The sequence below is a fragment of the Vipera ursinii genome (assembly GCF_947247035.1).
Source record: "Vipera ursinii genome assembly, chromosome: 12".
Classification (NCBI taxonomy): domain Eukaryota; kingdom Metazoa; phylum Chordata; class Lepidosauria; order Squamata; family Viperidae; genus Vipera; species Vipera ursinii.
The window spans coordinates 11,280,512-11,302,361 of NC_139525.1; the positions used below are offsets into that span (position 1 = coordinate 11,280,512).

General features: G+C 41.9%; 1 protein-coding gene across 2 annotated transcripts in view; it reads left to right on the plus strand.

The window, feature by feature from the left end:
• The window catches only part of BRWD3 (bromodomain and WD repeat domain containing 3), a 47,380-nt gene extending 29,609 nt beyond the window's left edge, over nucleotides 1-17,771 (plus strand). Inside the window, exons 25-41 of one of the 2 annotated variants that reach the window (XR_014493628.1) lie at nucleotides 1,073-1,180; nucleotides 1,964-2,088; nucleotides 3,335-3,417; nucleotides 3,809-3,920; nucleotides 4,827-4,888; nucleotides 6,525-6,680; nucleotides 7,589-7,709; nucleotides 8,962-9,087; nucleotides 9,384-9,465; nucleotides 9,772-9,828; nucleotides 11,347-11,487; nucleotides 11,879-12,031; nucleotides 13,001-13,173; nucleotides 14,469-14,566; nucleotides 15,448-15,603; nucleotides 16,031-16,226; nucleotides 16,357-16,593. Coding sequence is in view for 1 of the 2 variants with exons in the window: in XM_083372175.1 (XP_083228301.1) it covers nucleotides 1,073-1,180; nucleotides 1,964-2,088; nucleotides 3,335-3,417; nucleotides 3,809-3,920; nucleotides 4,827-4,888; nucleotides 6,525-6,680; nucleotides 7,589-7,709; nucleotides 8,962-9,087; nucleotides 9,384-9,465; nucleotides 9,772-9,828; nucleotides 11,347-11,487; nucleotides 11,879-12,031; nucleotides 13,001-13,173; nucleotides 14,469-14,566; nucleotides 15,448-15,603; nucleotides 16,357-17,099 (2,496 nt within the window). In the remaining variant the exon portion in view is untranslated. Of the gene's footprint in view, nucleotides 1-1,072; nucleotides 1,181-1,963; nucleotides 2,089-3,334; nucleotides 3,418-3,808; nucleotides 3,921-4,826; nucleotides 4,889-6,524; nucleotides 6,681-7,588; nucleotides 7,710-8,961; nucleotides 9,088-9,383; nucleotides 9,466-9,771; nucleotides 9,829-11,346; nucleotides 11,488-11,878; nucleotides 12,032-13,000; nucleotides 13,174-14,468; nucleotides 14,567-15,447; nucleotides 15,604-16,030; nucleotides 16,227-16,356 lie in introns of both variants that reach the window. The other variant, XM_083372175.1, reaches the window with a different exon arrangement.
• Nucleotides 17,772-21,850: the final 4,079 nt, after the last annotated feature.

Consider the following 21,850-nt stretch of genomic DNA (forward strand, 5'->3'; position numbering starts at 1 on the left):
TCTATTCTATTTTTTATTCTATTCTATTCTATTCTATTCTATTCTATTCTATTCTATTCTATTCCATATTTTCTATTCTATTCTATTCTATTCTATTCTATTCTCTGCCACATCGACCTTTTGAGTTTGTTGTCCTTTTTATGAATTGCAAGTAAAACTGGAAAACACTCCAGGCTTGTTGATATTCTTGATTCGGCTTACAAACACATTTGCAGAAGTTGTCTCAAGTGGAACCCTAAATTGTCCCCAAGGACTAGAATTCAGTGTCAGTTATGCTGCCGTCTCAGTCCGGTGCCCCTTTGTGTGTTCAAGATACCTAAGCAGCTCATCTGCTCAGGCAGCTGTCGGTTCTTTTGATCAAAAGACAACTTATCATCTACTTTATGCAACAGACTATGTCTCTAGGTTTGGACACCGTGAAAAACCATTTCTTTCTCTCTTTTTTTTCTTTTCCCTATGATTTGATGAAACAAGCAAATGGACTCTGAAACATGTGAAGTTAGGATTCATTAGCAGATGTACTCCGGGGCCCCTTCTTTCTATCTTGTAATATGCAAATTGATATACTTTCCAGAGTTCCAAAGATGAGCAGTAATTAACAAATAAATAGGGTTTATTTTTAAGGGTAAAGGTTCCCCCGCACTTGCGTGCTGGTCGTTTCCGACTCTAGGGGCCGTTGCTCATCTCTGTTTCAAAGCCGAAGAGCCAGCGCTTGCCCGAGGACGTCTCCGTGGTCATGTGGCCGGCATGACTAGATGCCAAAGGCGCACGGAACACTGTTACCTTCCCACCGTGTGGTCCCTATTTTTCTACTTGCATTTTTACGTGCTTTCGAACTGCTAGGTTGGCAGAAGCTGGGACGCGTAACAGGCGCTCACTCTGTTATGCGGCACTCGGGATTTGACCCGCCAAACTACCGACCTTCTGATCGACAAGCTCAGCGTCCTAACCCACTGAGCCACCGCGTCCCAGGGTTTATTTTTACGAGGCCGTGTTTGAAACATTTTAACGGAAGTTGCTTTCTGAAGCCATTGTATAAACAGCCCTGTTTTCTCACCTTCCTTTCTTCCAGATCATCTATTTCAGGCAGGGGCACGAAGCTTACGTGCGTGCAGTTCGGAAAGCAAAAATTTATAGTGTTAACCTGCAAAAGCAGCCATGGAATAAAATGGAACTCAGGGTAAGCGGCCGAGAATATTTTTTTTTTGGTGGGTTATTGATGGTGGCCAGAATGCACTTGATAAACTAATGTCCAACCGTTAGTTTAGCCCAGCACTGAGAAACCTTGGTAACTTTAAGATGGGTGGATGTCAACTCCCAGAATTCCCCACCCAGCTGTGTTCTATTCAGAAGTAGCTTTTAGGTAATAGTTTCCAGGTAAGGGTTCTCCCCCCCCCGCCCCAGTCCCGTCTGCGGATGCCATGATTTGAATCTGGCACAAAGAGCTCACAGTCCTGTCTTTGATGGAGGAGTTTGATAGGACATGAACGTTTCTACCTGATTGCCTTCTGAACCAATGAATTAACGGATAGATGGATGAATATAAAATATAAATAAGTTTGAGCCAAGTAGGTATAGCGTGCTATAAGGAAAATAGGCCACTGTGTATATCAGGTCCCAAAACAAGAATGACATGTGGCAATTCTTCCAAGCCGAGTTCTTTATTATTTCACACAATAAAGAACTCAGCTTATAACAGCTGTGACCGGGGTTGGTGGGGTGGGGGGATGTCCCTTGTTTATTAAGCCACCAGCAAAGTGGTTCTGTATAACCTTGTCCTGATTTGACTCTGATTCTAAGGATGCAGTGATGGCATCCACGTTTTATTCTCGTTATTTCTAGAATTGAAGTAAGAAGACGTTCAAAGGCGCGGTTCCCTTTAAATGCTCCTTGCCTAGCTGTGGTTTAAAATTTAAAACCGGAAGCAGCCCTTAGCTCTTGAACTCTTCTCTTTGACAAACAGGAACAAGAGTTTGTGAAGATTGTAGGAATTAAGTATGAAGTTGGACCGCCTACGCTGTGCTGCTTGAAGCTTGCCTTTCTTGACCCCGTCTCGGGCAAAATGACAGGGGAATCGTTTTCCATAAAGTGAGTAGCTCACTAAAGCTCTAGTTAATCTTCCTGGTGATGCTTTTGAGCCGTTGACTTCCCTCCCCTCCCCTCCCCTCCCCTCCCATTCTATTTCCAGTCATTATTTATTTTTTTTGCCAAGGATTCCCCAAAAAGTTGCCGGTGGAGGAGTATCGCAATCATTCTGTCATGTTGACATCCATGCAAAATTCCACATATGGAACAATAATTGAAGGCCTAAGTGATACTTTAATAAATTCAAAAATGTTATGTTCAGACAGGCCTGGCTCTTGTAATGTCTCTGGATTGTTATGAACCACCCAGAGTCATCGGGCACCACAGTTATTTCAATTTATTTATTTTTTTATCATTTAACAACCACAATTGGGACTGGCAACTAAGTCACCAAGCAAAGCAGTTGCTAAGTGATCTTTCTCCATAAGCGCTTACTTCCTTGGCTTTAGGGACCTGTGAAGGTCTTAAATGCGAGGATTAGTCCAAGTTACTTTTTTTACCACCATCGTAACTGTGAACGGTTGCTGAATGAGACAGTCCGTAAGCGACGACTGCTTTTGTTATTCTTTTTATGGCGGTGCCTTCAAAACAGTTTTTGGCTCCTGCAATTTCCTGGACTGTTCCCTGTGGTTTTCTTCCATTCTTCCTGGCCAAATGTCACTCAGTTGGTTCTGTACCTGTGGCAAGACTAGATTTCCCAGTTTTTAGCCTGGCGTCTGAACCACTACACCAAACTGGCTGTCTCAGCCACAGTATTTTAATAAAATTATGCATTTTGGGAGATGCTACGTGTGCCTTTCGTTCTTCCCAAAAACGTGTGATGGAGATCTCTTTCTTTTTTTTCTTTTTTTTTTTACTGCTCACCAACCATACATAGCAACCTTAGACCATACCTAAAGTGGAACTAGAACTCACAGTCCCCTAGTTTCTCACCTGATGTCTTAACCCAGGGGTCTTCAAACTTGGCCCTTTTATGACTTGTGGATTTCAACTCCCAGAATCCCTCAGCCAGGCATGCTTGCTGAGGAATTCTGGGAGTTGAAGTCCACGAGTCATAAAAGGGCCAAGTTTGAAGACCACTGTCTTAACCATTCCACCCAACTGGCTTTTTTTAATTATTATTATTATTATTATTATTATTATTATTATTATTATTATTATTATTATTATTATTATTATTATTATTACGGTATTATTATTATCACCCCCTCCGTCTTCTTGGCTGAGTCGTTTTGCTTTTGTCTCACAGGTATCATGACATGCCTGATGTTATTGACTTCCTTGTGTTGCATCAATTTTACAATGAAGCCAAAGAAAGAAACTGGCAGATCGGTATGTTTACCTGTTTACTGTGGAACCTTTGAGCTTTTCCTGGTCCCTAAAAGAAGGCTTGCTTTAACATTATTCTGCAGCAAGATGTATATTCTGCATTCACTTGGGTAAGCAGATCAACGCTTTTAGAATCAATCATTCCAAAATCTCTGCCACCATTCAAAAAACATGGATCCTGATATAGGTTGCCTTCAGGTGCTCCATCACTGGAGTTTTTTAAGTAGAGGCTGGACAGCCATTTGTCCAAAATGATAGAGGACATGGAGGGCTTGACATGGGGGGTGGGGGTTGGACTAGGAAGACCTTCCAAGGTGCCTTTCATCTTTGGTATTCTGTTATTTTACAAGCCTCTGCGGATATTACTTAGTTTTCTCTGATTTTCTTATTGCAGGGGATAGATTTCGTAGCATAATTGATGATGCCTGGTGGTTTGGAACCGTAGAGAGTCAACAGCCATTCCAAGCGGAATATCCAGACAGTTCCTTCCAGTGCTATAGTGTTCAGTAAGGATGAATCTAAGTGTTGGAATTTTAGTGCAAAAAAAAACCAAACACAAATTCCCAGAAAAAACATAAATTTGTACATAAATTAAAGTGTTGATAATCCGCTGGTTTTGAAATATTTGTATCCAATGTCATGGTTCCGATAAATGAACCCATCAAAAGAACTTCAAGGCAAGAATTCTTCTTCAAAGAACATTTTGTTAGGATACACAGTATTGCCACTACATAGTTGAACCCAAAACTAAATTCCCTTCCCCCAGATACAAAGTAACAAGTTGAACCCCCCCCCCCGTGAAGCAGTCCTAAATCACATTTTTCAATTAACCTGAAGCACGGGCTCCCTCTCCAGTTTCTCAGCCCACCAAAACGTTATCGGCTTGTGTCCTTGAGTTCCCACGGATCGGCATTATTATTATGGCTAGCTGAGCTCAAGCACTCACCCCATCCCCTTTTCTACATTTAATTCCTAAGCAACAGAGAAAGCACGCAGAAAGCAAAGTAAAAAATGGCTGCCATTTCCCTCAGTTGTCAAGAGCGGGAACATCCATCGTCACAGCATTGACATCCCAATTTCTTAGAATACAAGATTTCCGCTCAATTGCCATGAAAAGCTGTTTTTTTACGTTTTGTTTTAATTTCTGCCACCCGGCAGAACGCTGGAAATAAATTGTGTACACTGGGTTAGGATGTTATTGGCAGAATAGACAAAATGGGAACAAATTTGGTGGGGTGGAGGTAGGGAGGACAAACTGATAAGAAAAAGAAAAAGATTGTGTTGAAATATGGACTGGATCTTGCCTAAGATTTGCAAGAAAATTTTCCTAAAAGTCTCTCCGTGCATGTCTTAACTTGACTAAGCTATTTCTGAGATGTTTTATTGTGGTTGTTATTGTTGTTATTTTATAGCTGGGACAACAATGAAAGAGAAAATATGAGCCCCTGGGACATGGAATCAATTCCAGAAGGAAGTAAATAATGCTTGTTTTCTACCTCCATTTTCATAGAGTTTACGTTTTTTACAATGGCAAAATATTACCGCAGCATTTTAGATCAAATTAGATTTAGGTTTGCCAAGCCTTTACATTAAAAAAGAATTCTATTCTTTTTTTTTCATTCAGTGACTAGTTTTAAGTAATCTAAAGTAATACAGAAATAGGGTGCAAATTAAAATAACAATATTTAATTTGACCTCATGGGCTGCCTTCAGTTTACACACAGTTTTTACAGCAGCATAGTGAAATTAAAATGAAAGCCCTTTCAAACAATTACTCTACAGCAGGGGTTCCCAGTCAGAGGTGCGAGACGATATTCCAGGGGGTGCGAAAATTTGGGTTTTCAAAATCATAGTGTATGTGCATAATTTGTTGCCGTTATTTAAGACTTTTGTAAGGGGGGGTGCGCGAATACATCAGAAACGTTCTAGGGGCACGGTATAGAAAAGGTTGGGAACTACTGCTCTACAGGATATATTTGAAGAATACAGGAGAAAGTCAACGTATCAACTTTTTAATTGCATAACAGAGGGTTTTCTTATACAAAAATGATGGGGTATTTTCCTTTGGGGAAGGAGGGAGGGAAGTTCGAGTAATGTATTTCTCAGATGAGGATCACACCACATAAGGTGGACTCGGATGGCCTATAAATTTAAATTTGGGTTTGGGATAGGTCAGGGGTAGGCAACCTTGGCTCTTTTATGACTCGTGGACTTCAGCTCCCAGAATTCCTGAGCCAGCCTGGGAGTTGAAGTCCACGAGTCATAAAAGAGCCAAGGTTGCCTACCCCTGGCCTAGGCCTAGGCCGCTTTATGACTCGTGGACTTCAACTCCCAGAATTCCTGAACCAGCCACTCTGAGGGGAAAGGGAGAGGTTTCCAAGCTGAGCCATGCTGGCTCCGGAATTCTGGGAGTTGAAGTCCACGAATCATGAAAGAGCCAAGGTTGCCTACCCCTGGGATAGGCAGATGATGTTGACTGATGGGGTTAGAGGCATTACAGGTTTAGTGACGGTTCAAAGTTACCACAACACTGAAAAAAGTGACTTATTTTTCACACCTGCGACCTTTGTAGCATCCTCGTGGTCCTGTGATCAGAATTCAGACGCTTGGCAACTGGTTCACGTTTTATGACGGTTGCAGTGTCCCGGGGCCATGTGGTCCCCTTTTGTGACCTTCTGACAAGCAAAGTCAAAGGGGAAGCCAGACTCGCTGACAGCCGTGTCCTTAATGTAACAGCTGCATTGATTCACTTAACAGTGGCAGGAAAGGTTGTAAAATGGGGCAAAATTCATTGAACAAATGTCTCGCTTAGCCACAGAAATTTGGGGCTTAGTTGTGCTTGTTAAGTCTAGGATTACCTGTATTGTCATATGAGTTTTATAAGAACATCGCTTGCCTTTGAATTTGTTACCATAATCATGAGTTGCATCTAAAACTGGAGCATAATTTCAGCCCTACCCAGATTTTGTTTTGTGGCGCGTTTGCAGAGGTTGCCTTAAGTGAAAGATGGATAGTGTTGTTTTAGACACTTTATATATCATTACCATAATGCAGCAAGCTGATGCATCCAGGTAACTCACTCTTTCCCCCTCCCTCCTCCCCCCCTGCAGCGGCTTATCCAGATGAGGTGGGGGCTGGAGTCCCCGTGACCACCGAGGAGCTGGCATCTCTGCTATACAAGCCCCAGGAAGGAGAATGGGGCTCCCATTCCCGAGATGAAGAATGCGTGCGGGTTCTCCGAGGCATCGATCAGCTGCTTTCCCTAGGTATGGCAACCTTAATTCATAAGGTCTGGATTTGTCCCATTGCCCCTGTTGGGATAGAATCAGCAGAATTGTTAATTCTTAATTGTTAAGCTACCCAGAGTTGCTGGGAAAAAGAGAAAAGAAAAAAAAAGAAAAGAGAGGGGAAAAGGACAGAAAGAAAAGAAGGAAGGAAGAAAAGAAAGAGGGAGGAAGATAAAGAAAATTATCAATTGCAATACGTTAAAGAGGCATCTGCTGGAGAAGACTCCTGCAAGTCCCTTGGACTGCAAGGCGATCAAACTGGTCAGTCCTAGAGGAGATCAACCCTGACTGCTCTTGAGAAGGCCAGATCCTGAAGCTAAAACTTACATCCTTTGGCCACTTAATGAGAAGGAAGGACTCACGGGAGAAGAGCCTAATGCTGGGAAAGATTGAGGGCAAGAGAAGAAGGGGACGACAGAGAATGAGGTGGCTGGATGGAGTCACTGAAGCAGTAGGCGTGAGCTTAAATGGACTCCAGAAGATGGTAGAGGTCAGGAAGGCCTGGAGGAACGTTGTCCATGGGGTCGCGATGGGTCGGACACGACTTCACAACTAACAACAACAACAAAGAAGCATCTGTTCTCCTTGTTCGTAATTCCTTGTAATAATCCATCTAAATAATCTAAATGATGAACTTTCTAGGCCTGCGAGGCTGGCTGAAACATCATAACACGAACAGAAGAAATCTAATTGTTTCTTGTCAACATTGGAATTAGGAGAATATCTTGGGAACATTTCCTGGTATTAGGGCTTAGAGTAATATTTATCTAAAGTCAAACTTCATTTTCAGAGAGGTGCCCCACCCCCCCTAAAAACACGTAATGCTTCTACTATTTTTCTTAAAAGTTTTATTTAGTTCACCTTTGCTGTATTTTATTTTTCTGCAGAGATTTCCAATCCCTTTGCAGTTCCAGTTGACCTTAGTGCCTATCCTCTGTATTGCACTGTTGTTGCTTATCCAACTGACCTCACCACAATAAGGAGAAGACTTGAAAACAGATTTTACAGGTTGGATTAATGTTTGCTCTCAGTAATGTATAAAAGAGTTTCTTTTTCTTTTTTTTATTAAAGAGTTTTACAAAAACAAAATTTTACAATATATCCCCAAATCCCTCCCACCCCAAACCCGCCCACTTCCCCCCCCCCACTTCCCAGAGCTAAATACAGGATTATAGTTACAATAATCATATTCTAAATAAAAATTATGCATAATATACAATTAACCAAATTCATGATGTGCTTTAACTCCCCTTTAACATAACTACAAACAAAGTACCAATAACAATATCCCACTAAAATCTACTCATAAGCTAAATGGAACTTTTTAGTCCCATATTTGTTCTGAATATAATTTATCCATCTCCTCCAAACTGAAATATATCTTTCCTGTGAATGATCTTTCAAGTAAGCAGAAATCTTAGACATTTCTGCAAGATTCGAAACTTTAAACACCCATTCTTCTATAGTGGGCAAACTATCCTTCTTCCAATATTGTCCCACCAGTAACCGTGCTGCTGTTATCATGTTCAACATCAAGTTAGTTTCTTTAACATCACAGTCTACAACAATACCCAATAAAAAGAGTTTCTTATCATTGTTTAATATTATGCTAAATTAAATCTGTTGCAACTTCTTAATTAAGAGAACTGTAAGTTCTTCTGATTGGGTCAAGTAATTTCCTAGCAAACACAAAGGTCTTTTTTATTTATTTTATTTATTTTTCAAGTCTGGACTTGGGATGTGTGATCTTGAGAAGCTAGGTGTCTTCTGTATTTATAAGTAGGTTTTGCAGTCCACCAAAGTTGATTTAAAACAAAACTATTTTAATTAACTAACAACAGTGAGTATCTTCAGTAAACGGTTAACAACTTTTGCATGCCATTCTGAAGTTCAGGGCTTTCTTTAAAGGAATGGTGCCCAGGGCACCCATAGTTTTTCTTATTAACTTTCAAAAAACTGGACTTGCTCTTAAAACACCGTATGCAGAGCCCATGTATGGTGTGTCTTGTCCAAACCCTTTTCAGTTGCCTAGATCAGAGGTCCCCAACCTTTTGGGCACCAGGGACCGGTTCCGTGGGGAGAGGTTTTTCTGCGGACCGGAGGAGGCCTGGTTTTGTGTGCTGCCTGCATCCCGTGGATGGGGCTTCGCTTGTTTGTGCGGCCCGGTTGCTGGTGTGCCGCAGCCCGGTACTTGTCCACAGGCCGTGGGGGTTGGGGCTAGATAATGAGAAAAAGTGTCTTGTCTTCTTTCCTTTTTCAGGCGAATATCGGCATTAATGTGGGAGGTACGGTACATTGAACATAACGCAAGGACTTTTAATGAGCCTGAGAGCCCTATTGTCAAAGCAGCCAAAATCGTCACCGATGTTTTGCTGCACTACATTGGGTAAGCAGTCAGTTTCCTTGTGGTTGAAGGGAATATTTTTCTGAAAACTTGCCTGGATCAGATGTTTTCCTCCTCTGGTCTCCTTCTGTGTGCATGTCTGTTGACCAAATTTTTTTTAAAAGGCACACGTCAAATTTCCTCCCACCATAGAAATTCTGCTGTGTGATCCGTGAACATTTAATGGAATCTTTTGCTCTAGGAATCAGCGAGCATAATGTCCTTTGGGGAGGGGTATTTATTTTGTTTCAAAATTTCTTATTTAGCCCTAATGCCCTAATGCTCTTACTACTCTTTAGGGATCAGAGTTGTACGGATATTCTGGAGATCTACAACAAAGTGAAAGCAGAAGACTTGAGTAGCACAGATGAAGAAGAACAGGTAAAAAGCAAAGGTTCTTTGGGGAATTGGTTTGGACCGGAAGTGAATTTGGGGGGGGGACCCAAAAGTTAGGGTTCTAGGAAGGAGGCAGTGTCAAACCCCTTCTGATAAACCTGTCCATGAAAATTGCAGAACTAGCTTTTCTCTTCCCCCTCAAAAAGCCCATGGTTGATTTGTCATCTCATCAAATATTAAGATATTGCCCGAGGCCATAATTTTCAGGAGTGTGGTGTACATGTGTGCGTGTATTTTGAATTAATTTATTTTAGCTGTTCTCTCGCATGTAGTAATCACATTTTGCTGTAGGTGGCAGAAGCATCCGCTGATTCAGAAGGTCCAGGAACCTCCTCTGGAAAACTAACAGTAAGCAACCTAAGTTCTCTTTCAAGCCTATTTACTCCAAAAATACTTGGGATTGTTGTGTGGCCCTCTGGTGCCCCTTGATTTCTCTTTGTGATGTAATGCTTCTTAAGTTAGAAAAACCAAGCTACTTTCTCTTCCTTTAAAGAAAGTCAAAAGTCCGGTTCTCATGAACAAAGGCATTCGCGTTCCCCCTGCCATTGCAGGATTTTCCCCAAATATTGATAGAAGTAGAAGCAGCATTCAGAATTAAGTATCAAAAAAAGGTGGAGACAGAAGCCAGGTTAAAAAAAATAAAAATAAAATGCTCCTGTTTCCTGTCTAGAATAAATCTCCCTGTCCTTCTTCCCCTGATGAATACTATAAGGTCAGAACATGGCTTGCCAGCCACTATTTAACTGATTGGAACATCAGTTTTATTGCTTGTCAGTAATGCAGCAAAGGGAATCTTGGATTGGATTAGGATTATGGGATGCAGAAGAGGGAACTTTGTGCGCGACTGTAATAACTGCTTGCTTGAGACAGAGTGTTAAATTTGTGAACAGATATTGATTGAAGAGCCTTCATCCTATGGATGCAACACACTTTGTCCTGAGCACTGTGAGGGCTGTTTGACTAATAATTATCTTTACTTGCTTTCTATACATTCAGTCCTCATTTAGCGACCACAGTTTGGACCAGCAACTCATTACACAGAGTGGTCATTACGTGAAACTGTGACTGTTCTAATCTTTTCCTTTCTTTTATAGACCCGTGGCGGTCATAACTGGTTATAAAATTGCTTTTTCATGATAGTCGTAACTCTGAATATTCACTAAATAAGACCTACTTGTATTAATGTTCATGTTTATGCATGTGTGTGTGTGTTTGTGGGTGGGCATTTATATGTATACATGTATATGCATGTATTTGTAAAATATACATTTTTACCATATTTTAATCTTATTCTTTATTAGAAATGGATCCCCTATGATGAGTCTTGTGTGCCTGTTATACCCATATTTTATATTATAGTTTTATACTTCGGTACCCTCTTTGCAATTTATATTATAGTTTTATGCCCTTCTATATCCTCTCATTTTGTATTATTAAAGCCCATAATAAAAGTTTCGTGATTTTGACTAACATACATAAAATTATGTACAGGTAACTTAATGAGCAATAGAAATCAACTTGAGATGTCCTAACTAGAGGTGTTGTTTTTTTCCCTGTAAAAAAAAACTCCATTAAAAGTTAGCTATTTTATGGACATAATGTGTTTCCCCAAAAATAAGCCCCAATTAAGATCACCAGCCAGACGGATGCATTTGGTACCGTATTTTCCCGAATATAAGCCCTAATCGGAAAATAAGCCCTAATGCATCTTTTGGAGCAAAAATTAATATAAGACGCAGTCTTGTTTTTTTGTTTTTTGTTTTAAAAAGGGAACTCATTTGTACTACTGTGATTCTGGATACCTGGTGCCTGTGTTAAACGATTATTCAGCTTATATGTTCTGTGTTTTTTTTTAAAAATCTCAAGGTCAAACGTCAAATGAAAAGGCAACCCTCAAAGGGACACGTGGATGCCTGGAAAGACCAGTGCAAGCAATTACTAAGTCTGATCTATGAGCGTGAAGACTCCGAGCCATTTCGTCAACCTGTTGATCTCTTTTCCTACCCTGTGAGTTTTGCTTTTTTTTTTTCTTTTCCTGAGTTTGGGAGGACAGGAACAACAAATCGCCCGAGACCATGCAGTCTTGTCTCTGAGGCTCTTCACACCCAGAGCTCTAGCATTTCCAGCCACTAACCCAGGGTGGGAAATCATCTGGCGCACTCCAGTTGATTCTTGGGCTTGAAGTACATTTTGGAGTAAGAATGTTCCATGAGACTTAGGGAAAGGGAGTGTTAATATCTTCCCTTTAACATCAGGGATGGGGGAAAATTGGGGGCAGTCTTAACTCTCCTCAGTCAGACGGGGGTGAATAAATTGACACCGGGTTAATAAACGTCTCCTTCCGATCACTTTGATTAGATTTTGAAGTTTTCATAGGTGCAAAAAATATTCTTCTCAGGATTATCGAGACATTGTGGACACTCCCATGGACTTCAGCACTGTGAAAGAAACTTTGGAGGCGGGTAATTATATGAATCCTCTCGAATTCTACAAAGACATCCGCTTGATATTCTACAACTCCAAAGCGTACACTCCCAATAAGAAATCAAGGGTAAGATATGAACATGTAATCAGTAGCTATTCTATATATCTCCTGCCTAAGATGCATATTCCCCCCCTGCAGCTTTTAAATACTGTCATGTTTTAAAATTAAGAAATTAACTGAAAATAGTTAACTGAAAATAATTAACTGAAAATTAACTGTTTTCTCTCATTCCAGTCAAAGTTGTTTTTAACCACTCCTCTTAATTCTCTTCTTTACATTAGCACCTTCGCTTCCGATAGGGATGCCCTGTTGGCAAAGTCATGTTTGTTTTTTTAATCCCATTTATATCCCGCCCTTCTCCGAAGACTCAGGGCGGCTTACAATTTAAGCACAAACCAATGTGCTTAGCAATGTTTGCCAATAAACTATTATACAGATCCTCAACTTACACAACTGTTCATTAAATGACAGATCAAAGTTACGATGGTTTCAGAAAAAAATGATTTACAACCACCATTTGGATTTGCAACTGTCGCACTGCCCCCCCCCCATTGTCATGCGTTCACAATTCAAGTGGTTGTCAACCATCTTGCATTTATGCACCTGTTACGGTGTCCTGCTGTCATGTGATTGTGATTTGCAACTTAACCCAGCCAGTTTCTGACATATCGATCGGCTGGGGAAGCTTAACAACCATGGTAAAAATGGTCATAGATTCTGGTCCAGTCACGTGGCAACGTGCTTTATGACAGAAATTTTGGTCGTAAGTTGAGGATTACCTGTAATAAATCTGGAAAAAAAAACCGCATTGCCAATATCAGCTAAAGGACTCCTTTCTTGTTAAAGCTTTTTTTTGCCCCACTGAAAACACCTCTGTGCAGCTAGTTTTTTGGCCGAATCTATGAAACACTTTGGATATGCTTGAGGAATTAGCTTCTGCTGGAACGTGGGTAACAAGCAAACCAATGTAAGGTTGGAAAACTTTCTGGTCCACATCGCTCTTGAATGCAAATATTTCTTCCCTTCCTTCCACAGATCTATAGCATGACACTCCGACTCTCTGCCTTATTCGAAAACCACATCAAAACCATCATTTCTGAGTACAAGTCAGCTGTTCAGTGTCAGAAGAGGCGAAGGCCACGGTTGCGGTACCGAAAGCGGCTCCGAAGTAGTAGCAGCGGTTCTTCCTCTAGCAGCAAAGAGCCAAGGTAGTAGCCGAAGGGGCTTGTTGTGTGTGAAATGGTGCTTATGTTATTACTGTTCTTCTCATCTCTCTACTATAACCTCTTATTGGTATCATCATTATGACTGTTATTACTCTGTTGTTTTGCGCTTATACCGAGAGGTTCTGCACTAAAGACAAATTTCTTGTGTGTCTAATCACACTTGGCCAATAAAGTATTCTGTTCTATTCTGTTCTGTTATTCTTGTTCCACTCCACTCCACTCCATTCTTCTTCTGTTCTGTTCAGTTTTGTTCTGTTCTATTATTCTATTCCACAGGTGTCAAACTGCCGGCCCGTGGGCTGGTTGCATTATACGGAGGCTGCGCCCACCCCAGCTCTGGCAATGCAGAAAAAGTCACGATACGTTGCAACATGTCACGTGATGCGGCGCGTTTGACACCCGTATTCTGTTCTGCTCCATTCTGTTGTTCTATTCTGTATTCCATTATTCCATTCTATGTTCCATTATTCTATTCTATTCTATTCTATTCTATTCTATTCTATTCTATTCTATTCTATTCTATTCCTATTTCCATATTCTATTCTATTCTATTCTATTCTATTCTATTCTATTCTATTCTACTCTATTCCCATTCCCTATTCTATTCTATTCTATTCTATTCTATTCTATTCTATTCTATTCTATTCTATTCTATTCTACTCTATTCTATTCCCTATTCTATTCTATTCTATTCTATTCTATTCTATTCTATTCTATTCAACTCTACTCTACTCTACTCTACTCTACTCTACTCCCATTCCCATTCCCTATTCTATTCTATTCTATTCTATTCTATTCTATTCTATTCTATTCTATTCTCTATTCTATTCTCTATTCTATTCTCTCTCTTATCCTATCCTATCCTATCCTATCCTATCCTATCCTATCCTATCCTAGGTGTCCTCCTGCTTTTTCAATTGTGGCCATCAATCCACTGCAGCCCTTTGTGCCCACAAGAAAATGAATGGGAAGATTTTTAGAAGGGAAGTCAAAAGCAATTTTCAAAGACCCTGCAGTGCATGATACAATGAAAGACGTAGCAGAGAGTAAGATCTGCTGATCAGACTTAGGTCAGACTTTGTAAAGTGGGAAAAGGAAAGGAAGGGCCAGAATAGTGTCTAACTAGGGAAGAAAAAAAACATGCAACAAGCTCCCTACGATTAACTAAAATCTCTTGTTCAATTTGGACTAGATGACCTCCAAGGTCCCTTCCAACTTTATTATTATCCTTGTTATCGTTGTTATCATTATTTGTTTTCCTTCTTCCATGCCTTCAGCCCAAAAGGAAAACAAAAACAAGTGAAGATGCAGCCCAAAGCAAACTTGAATACCTCACTGCCTTTAACTAGGACTAATTCTTCAGTTTCATCTCATGGTAAGTAGGATTAGTTGGTTCATGTATTCGTTCAGTCAGTCAGGTCAATTTGTACAGCCACCCACCTTGGCCAGGGGGCTCTGAAGGGCAAAGCACCTTAATAAATTAAAAACACGTTTCAAGTGGCCGTGCCATAAATTTTTACTCCAGCAAGCTGGATTCAGTTCAGGTCAGTAGATATCTCATTTTCCAAGAATGTTCTGCGTTAGCCTAGGCCAGGGGTAGGCAACCTTGGCTCTTTGATGACTCATGGACTTCAACTCCCAGAATTCCTAAGCCAGCCACGCTGAGGGGAAAGGCAGAGGTTTCCGAGCTGAGCCGTGCTGGCTCAGGAATTCTGGGAGTTGAAGTCCACGAGTCATCAACGAGCCAAGGTTGCCTACTCCTGCCCTAGATATTGATATTGGAGAGGTATTTGGGCTTAATAGGCTTCAGGGTGGCCATATAATAACCTCCCCCAGGGGCCATTCATTTAAATAGGCCTTTTTTTTTTTTGGCCAAAACTCAGCAAAAAGCATGAATCATAGTGACCATGAAATCTCTCGAGCGGTCATAAAACCGATCCACCCGGCATGTAGTCCCGTGACCGAAGGGAGACAACGCATTTACAGTGACCAGGGCCTTAAAGCTGTCCTTCTGTGGCCATTATTAAGAACGAGCGGCTGTAAAACAACTCTCCATTAAGCAAGGGCTACCTGCAATTAGAAGAAAGTTAGCAATTCAATAATCTGTTGCAGGCTGATCTTAAGTATCAGAGAGTGGCCCCACCAGCAAATGGCTTTTGCTTGGGGGGGGGGAAACACCCTTCTATCTCTAGGATTTAGGCTGAGGTTTCCTTTTTTATCTGATCTGTTTCCCCCATTGCCGAGCATCTGCTTAAGTTTCAGATACAGAGGAAGCCCCCGGCTCGGCTACTGCCGAAGAGATGGAAAGGCACTCCTCGTCTGGCTCCAACAGCAGCCAGGCCCGTAGTGGAAGTGATGTCGAAGCAGGAAAAAATAAGCCGGTGAGAAATAAATCCACACCAGTGAAACAAGGTAGGAAACTGCAGACGTCAAAACTCGTCCCTTCCTTCCTTCTCCGCCCCCCCTCCCCTCCTTGAAAGGGATTTTCCTTTTGGTTGATTATCCTCTTACGAATCCGCCTTTGGCAACCTTAAGATGTGTGGACTTGTAACTCCCAGAGTTCCCCTAGGCCACATGCTTTTAAAGTTCTGTGTACCGCTGGCCGGGGAATTCTGGGGAATTAAAAAGTTCACGCATCTTGTAAGTTAAGCTTGAGAAACCCTGCCCTAAATTAGGAGTGACTCATTTTTTCCCTCTCCTTTGTTTCTTTCTGCTTTAATAATGGGGTAGCCTATTGGGGGGTGGGGTGGGGTGGGGGGCGTGGGGGGAGGGAGACTTGGTTCTCTTTGGGAGTGGAGAAGAGCAAAATAAGCAGGGACTTTTTCCCCCCTTCGATCAGCACGGAAGCAGTTCCAAGAAGGCGAATCCACAAATGGCATCTTACATCTATGCTTGAGCAACTGAGATGGTTTGCAATGGTGGTGCCATTTTGCCTTCGTAGGAAAACGCAGCCTTCCAGAGATATTAGCAGCTCGTGTTTCTCTTCCCCATTGTACACTGTGGGGTGATCCATTCAGACAACACGAACTTAACCAGTTAGCGAACTTAATCCTTAGAACGGTTCCCCTAGTTTGGGGAGGGGGGTCGAGGGTCTTCTCACCATTGGGCTACTAAGGATAACTCGGTATTAGCATTCAATATCTGCATCGATTTGGGTCTCTCTAGATCAGCCTTCCGAAAAGCCTCTGACGAACGGGGACGGGAAAGAATCTCGAACGGGGGTCAAGAGGAAGATTTCCAGTGCCTCCGAAGAGGAGGACGAGGGGAGCCAAGAGAAGAGAGAGCCAAAAGAAAAAGCCGGTTTGTCCTCCGAGAGCGGAGACTCGGGCTCCAGTTCCGAAAGCAGAGCTGGCTCGGATTCCGATTCCGAATCCAGCTCTAGGACAGATCAAGACTACGTCGATGGAGACCACGACTACAGCAAATCCCTGCAAGCAAAGCCGAGAAGAAAACTCCGAAGGAGCCTTCCCAGAGGGCGGAGGAACTGGCAGGGCAGGGGGACCGGAAGGCGAGGGCGCTGGGGCCGATGGGGAAGGTGGAACCGAGGGGGCCGAGGCAGCCGGGGAGGAAGAGGATGCGGCCAGGGACGGAGAGGAGGCCGAGGAGGAAGAAGAGGCCGTGGGAGAGGAGCCTCGCGGGCCAAGCGCCCCCGCATGGCCGAGGACGAGTTCGAGAACCTTTTTGGCGGCCGCTTCAACGAGAACGCCTTTGGCAGCCGCTTCGGCCGGCCCCCTCGGATTAAAACCAGGAACGAAGGCCGGCGGACGGTTTTATACAACGACGATTCGGACAATGACACTTTCGTGCACACCGAGGATCCCCTGAACCTTGGTACTTCCAGGTCGGGCAGGGTACGGAAAATGACCGAGAAAGCCAGGGTTAGCCATCTCATGGGATGGAATTATTAAACCGACATGGCGCGATGGTGACGTGGGCAGAGGAGGAGACCTGAACTGCGACGTTAGGACTTCCAAGGCTTTTTTTTTACTGCAGGGAATTTCACGCCAGAAAATCCGCTAAGCAAATTCTGGGGGAGGGAATCTGCTGATTCCTGCCCCCCCTCCCACCTCCCCATGGTGCTTTTTCCATAAGGTTTTCATGTGTTTGAAGGCTTCTGCTTGCTGGCTGGTGCGGGCTACCAAAGTCTTTGCACATCCTATTACCTGCAGAAATGCTTTTTATTCACACTAAACCTTGAGTTGGTCACACAGGACTTGTGGCAGTTAAATTTGTGCTTACAAAGTCTCTCCTTGTTGCTTTCTTTTCTCTCCCCCCCCCTTTTGTGTGTGTTTGTGCATTATAGAAGCAGCACCTTCTCACCAAGATTTTTAAAACATTGTCTGCCATGAACTTCCTTACCGATCATAATAACTTTTGCACAATACACAGATCCTAAAAGGCAGCTATAAAATGTTTACAGTTTCTCTCTTGTGCGCAGGATCCAGATTACTTTTGATCTCTCCCCCCCCCCTTTCCAGGCCAAAAGTCCCCAAATTTGTGATAGATACTGAAATATGCTCCCATAGGGATGTCCTGATATGCTTTGTTCCCTTCCCCCCCCTATTGTTTTTTATTATTTAATTTATGTTTTAAAAGGGAGAGGGTGGGTGGGTTGGTGCCTTGTAAATAATGTAGCAAATCAAAGATGTGAAATCTCTTTAACACCTACATTAATGTTATTACGAACAACGTACTTGAGAACTAGGATTATCTAAGATACACCAGGTGCCAAACGCAAATAATACCCTTGCATCTGTGTTTTCCTTTTCCTGCTGCCCTTTTTATTTTTATATGACATCCAGTTGAGTTGGTCTCAGGATGATAACACACTGAGATGGTCTCAAGATGTTGACATCGATACGGAATGGTTTCCTCATCCAGAAATGTCTCCTTCAGTAGCTTAGCTACTTCCCGACTTCTGAGTTTAGTCTGTTTCCTTCTTGAAATAATGACATTGTAATAGATGATGGGGCAGGAACAAAATCATTTGATAAACTACAGAGTAATGTCGTTGGTCTCCAGTCCGACAATCAAGTCATCAGATGCTTCTCACAGACCTCGTGGAGGTGGACCGCCCTGTGCGTGCATTTCCCCCGTGCAGCCCTAGCATTATTATAATCATTTTATTTGATTCTTAAAAAAAAACCTTAACACCTCCATTTAAAGACATTGAGGTATCCTTGCTGGCTCACTTAATATGCACATACTGTTGTATCTTTTTTTTTCTTTGTTTGTTTTTCCTTTAATGTTTTAAGTCACTCGTGATGCTTCCAGGAAAGAATTTAGACCTCCTCACCCAGAGATTTATAAGATAAAAAACTTCCTTTAGTTCCTCTGTTTGTTTCAATGAAGGAGCTGATGGAATCACTCTTCCTTCCGTTCTGCATGCTGTGTACTTTTCCCCCCCTCCCATTGACATATAGATGGAAGTTCACAAATAATGGAACATCTAATATGAATTTTGGCTCGCTGGAGATTTTTGGAGTGAAAATAATCACGTTTTACTTAATTCTGGGAGGGGAAAAAGTCTTGCACAGGGGGCTCTTGTGTTTGCATTTAAAAGTATATTCAGTATATGTCACCCAGTCAGAGAAAAGTTTCATTTCCCTTGCAACTGTAGCATGTTTAATGTTCCTAAGGTATATTTGTCTCTTCTGAGATGGACAAGGTGCATATATAGAATTCCCAGTAGCAATCATTCTGTAGGAAGAGGAAGAGGTTTGTTAGTTTTTTTTTCCTTCTTCCAGTTTTGTGATCAGGTGCTTTCTTGGGGGGAGGGGCTGGCCTGGCCCCAATCATTGGTGTTGATTGCTCTTCACGAAATAAGAGTAGGATCTACAATAACGTAATAAAAAGTCTGCACACAGATGCAGCGTAGATCTTTCGTAACGCAATATATACTCCAATACTTGGGTTTTGGGTAATTCAAAGCTGATTTGGAGAAAATGCTTTGGAACTCATGTGAGTCTAGCATCCCTTACTCTTCCTTAAATGACCCTCCAAACAGAGGCTTGGCTTTTTAGAGCTGCTTTAATGAATCGACTCCTTAAAGCACCTTGGAAGCTTCACAAATGCCTGTGGCTGCTTTAGGGTATTAGTAGAGAGGTGATGTGTTCTTGCAAGGGCTGAAGCATTTATTTAAAATCACACCGAAGCACGGACAGACCTCACAACCTACGCAAATCCATGCTGTATTTTAGACAAGAGGGAAGGCACTGACCAAATTGCTGTGGTGTGGTCAAATTTGTAAAAGGTGACAGGTGAAGAAGAATAAAGCATCTTAGAGCCCATTTTAATTGAACAACTGCTGCAGTTCCATCAGTAGGTGTTTGGAAGTATTTGATCTTCTGCTAATGTGGATCTGCTCCGTTTATTCAAATTGAAGAATGTTCTTCATCCCAAGGACATATTTCTCTACAGGAGGAATAACTCAGGATGTGTTTCTTACATAGCTGGCAGGTGTGTTTCCAAGAAATCTCTATTTTTTTTAAATTTAAGATATTGTATCAAGCAGACATAATCCCATAGTCTTACAATTACCCCAGGACTATAAAAGTTGTTCCAAATAACAAAAAGTTGTGTCTAAGGATAGATGTTTCATTTTCATTGTTCAAATTCTTACTGAATCGTACCGGTATTGAGTAGGCAGAATTTTTCTGTGATAAGAGAAACTGGTTTAATTCCTCTGTAAAACACAGATAATAGATTTAGGCAAATCAGCCTCTTTCTTTCGATGTAGCTCCTTGGAGGATGTAGTTGGCAGTAAAAAAAAAAGGAATACTTTATTGAGAAGTATTAATTGGATCTGTTAATTAGGACAATGCAGTGCTCTGGAAATAATTTGGAAAAGCTAATTTTGGAGCAACCAAAAACACGAGCATAACACTTGTTCACAACTCTTTAAAGCAGCCACATCTTTTTCTTGAGATGATAGGAGCATGTTCTGCAGCTTCCCGCAACCCAGACAACCCTGCTCTAAAAGAGTTGATGACAGGTTTATTGTTCTCATTTCTAAGCCCCTTTTTGGAACTGAATCCAGGGGATTGCCCAGGTGGAGCATCCGTAACTGAGAAAGGGCTTGGCACGAAGCGTGAGGAAAGAACAATCCTATTTATAGGCTCTTGGGCTGAAGAAAGTACATCTGGAGAAAGTTCTTTTTTTCCAAACAGAAACTCGAGGTTCTGTTGGGGATATAGGTTTATATGGTTGGCCTGTTGTACGAAGAGTATTTTACTTAACGCGTGGTCATTTTCCAATGTTTTCAGGCCCTGAACTGCAACTTGGCATGTACATTTTAGAAATTACCTTCATTAGGGAGAACGGTGATTAGGTGTCTTGAGAAAAAAAACCAAACCCCAGCATGAATATATATATGTATATGTATATATATATATATATTATATATATATATATATATATATATATATATATATATATATATATATATATATATATATATATATATATATATATATATATATATATATGTAGATCTAGAGTCTCGGGTTTCTTCCCGCGTTCCTTTCATCTTCAGAAAGTTGTGGCGACGTTTCGACGAAATCCCATCCGTCATCATCAGGCCGGAGTGTTCCTCCTGCTGCTTCCAGGAGCAATGCGTGGTCTGGCTGTTCCTTTCCTTCCAACTGCCGGTGGGGCTGTGTTCTGACTGGGTGGAGGCGTGGCTGCTTTCTGATTGGGTGGGGGTGTCCTCCGATTGGGTGGAGGCGTGGTTGTCTTCTGATTGAGTGGAGGCGTGGCTGTCTTCTGATTCAGAAGACAACCACGCATCCACCCAATCAGAAGACAGCCATGCCTCCACTCAATCAGAAGACAACCACGCCTCCACCCAATCGGAGGACACCCCCACCCAATCAGAAAGCAGCCACGCCTCCACCCAGTCAGAACACAGCCCCACCGGCAGTTGGAAGGAAAGGAACAGCCAGACCACGCATTGCTCCTGGAAGCAGCAGGAGGAACACTCCGGCCTGATGATGACGGATGGGATTTCGTCGAAACGTCGCCACAACTTTCTGAAGATGAAAGGAACGCGGGAAGAAACCCGAGACTCTAGATCTACACATACAGACACCCGCGAGAATCTACGAAAACATATATATATATATATATATATATATATATATATATATACCATAATTAAAGAGATTTGATTACTGCCTACGTGCTTTAAGGCAAGAATACTTTTGACTTTTTATATATGTGCTTTCCGTGATGACATGAAATCTTGCGCTACTCTCGAGCAATAACAGATGCTTCTGATGTGCATAATGCTTCCTTGAACTTGTGAAGTTGGGAGAGCATCTTAGAAATGGGTGGTCAAATCTATTAAGGTCTTAACTAGTTTCTTCTCTGGTTCTTTTTTGTCAGGAAACAAAAGGGCTTGCGGGTTTGTGTGTGTGTGTGTGTGTCTGTGTCTGTGTGTGTGTGTGTGTGGTAATTAACAAGAAGGGTGGGCCACATCACAAATTCACGAGCCCCACCATGTAACTAAGCATTATCTTCACAAAAGCCAGAATCCCTTTAGAAATATAAATGAATGTTTAGCAAGCAGACCCTTAAGAGTTAAGGGTGGAGACGTAATCTTTTCAAGTAGCTATTAATTTCTAGATGCTAGTCGAGCCTTCTTGCTCAAGCTGAATAA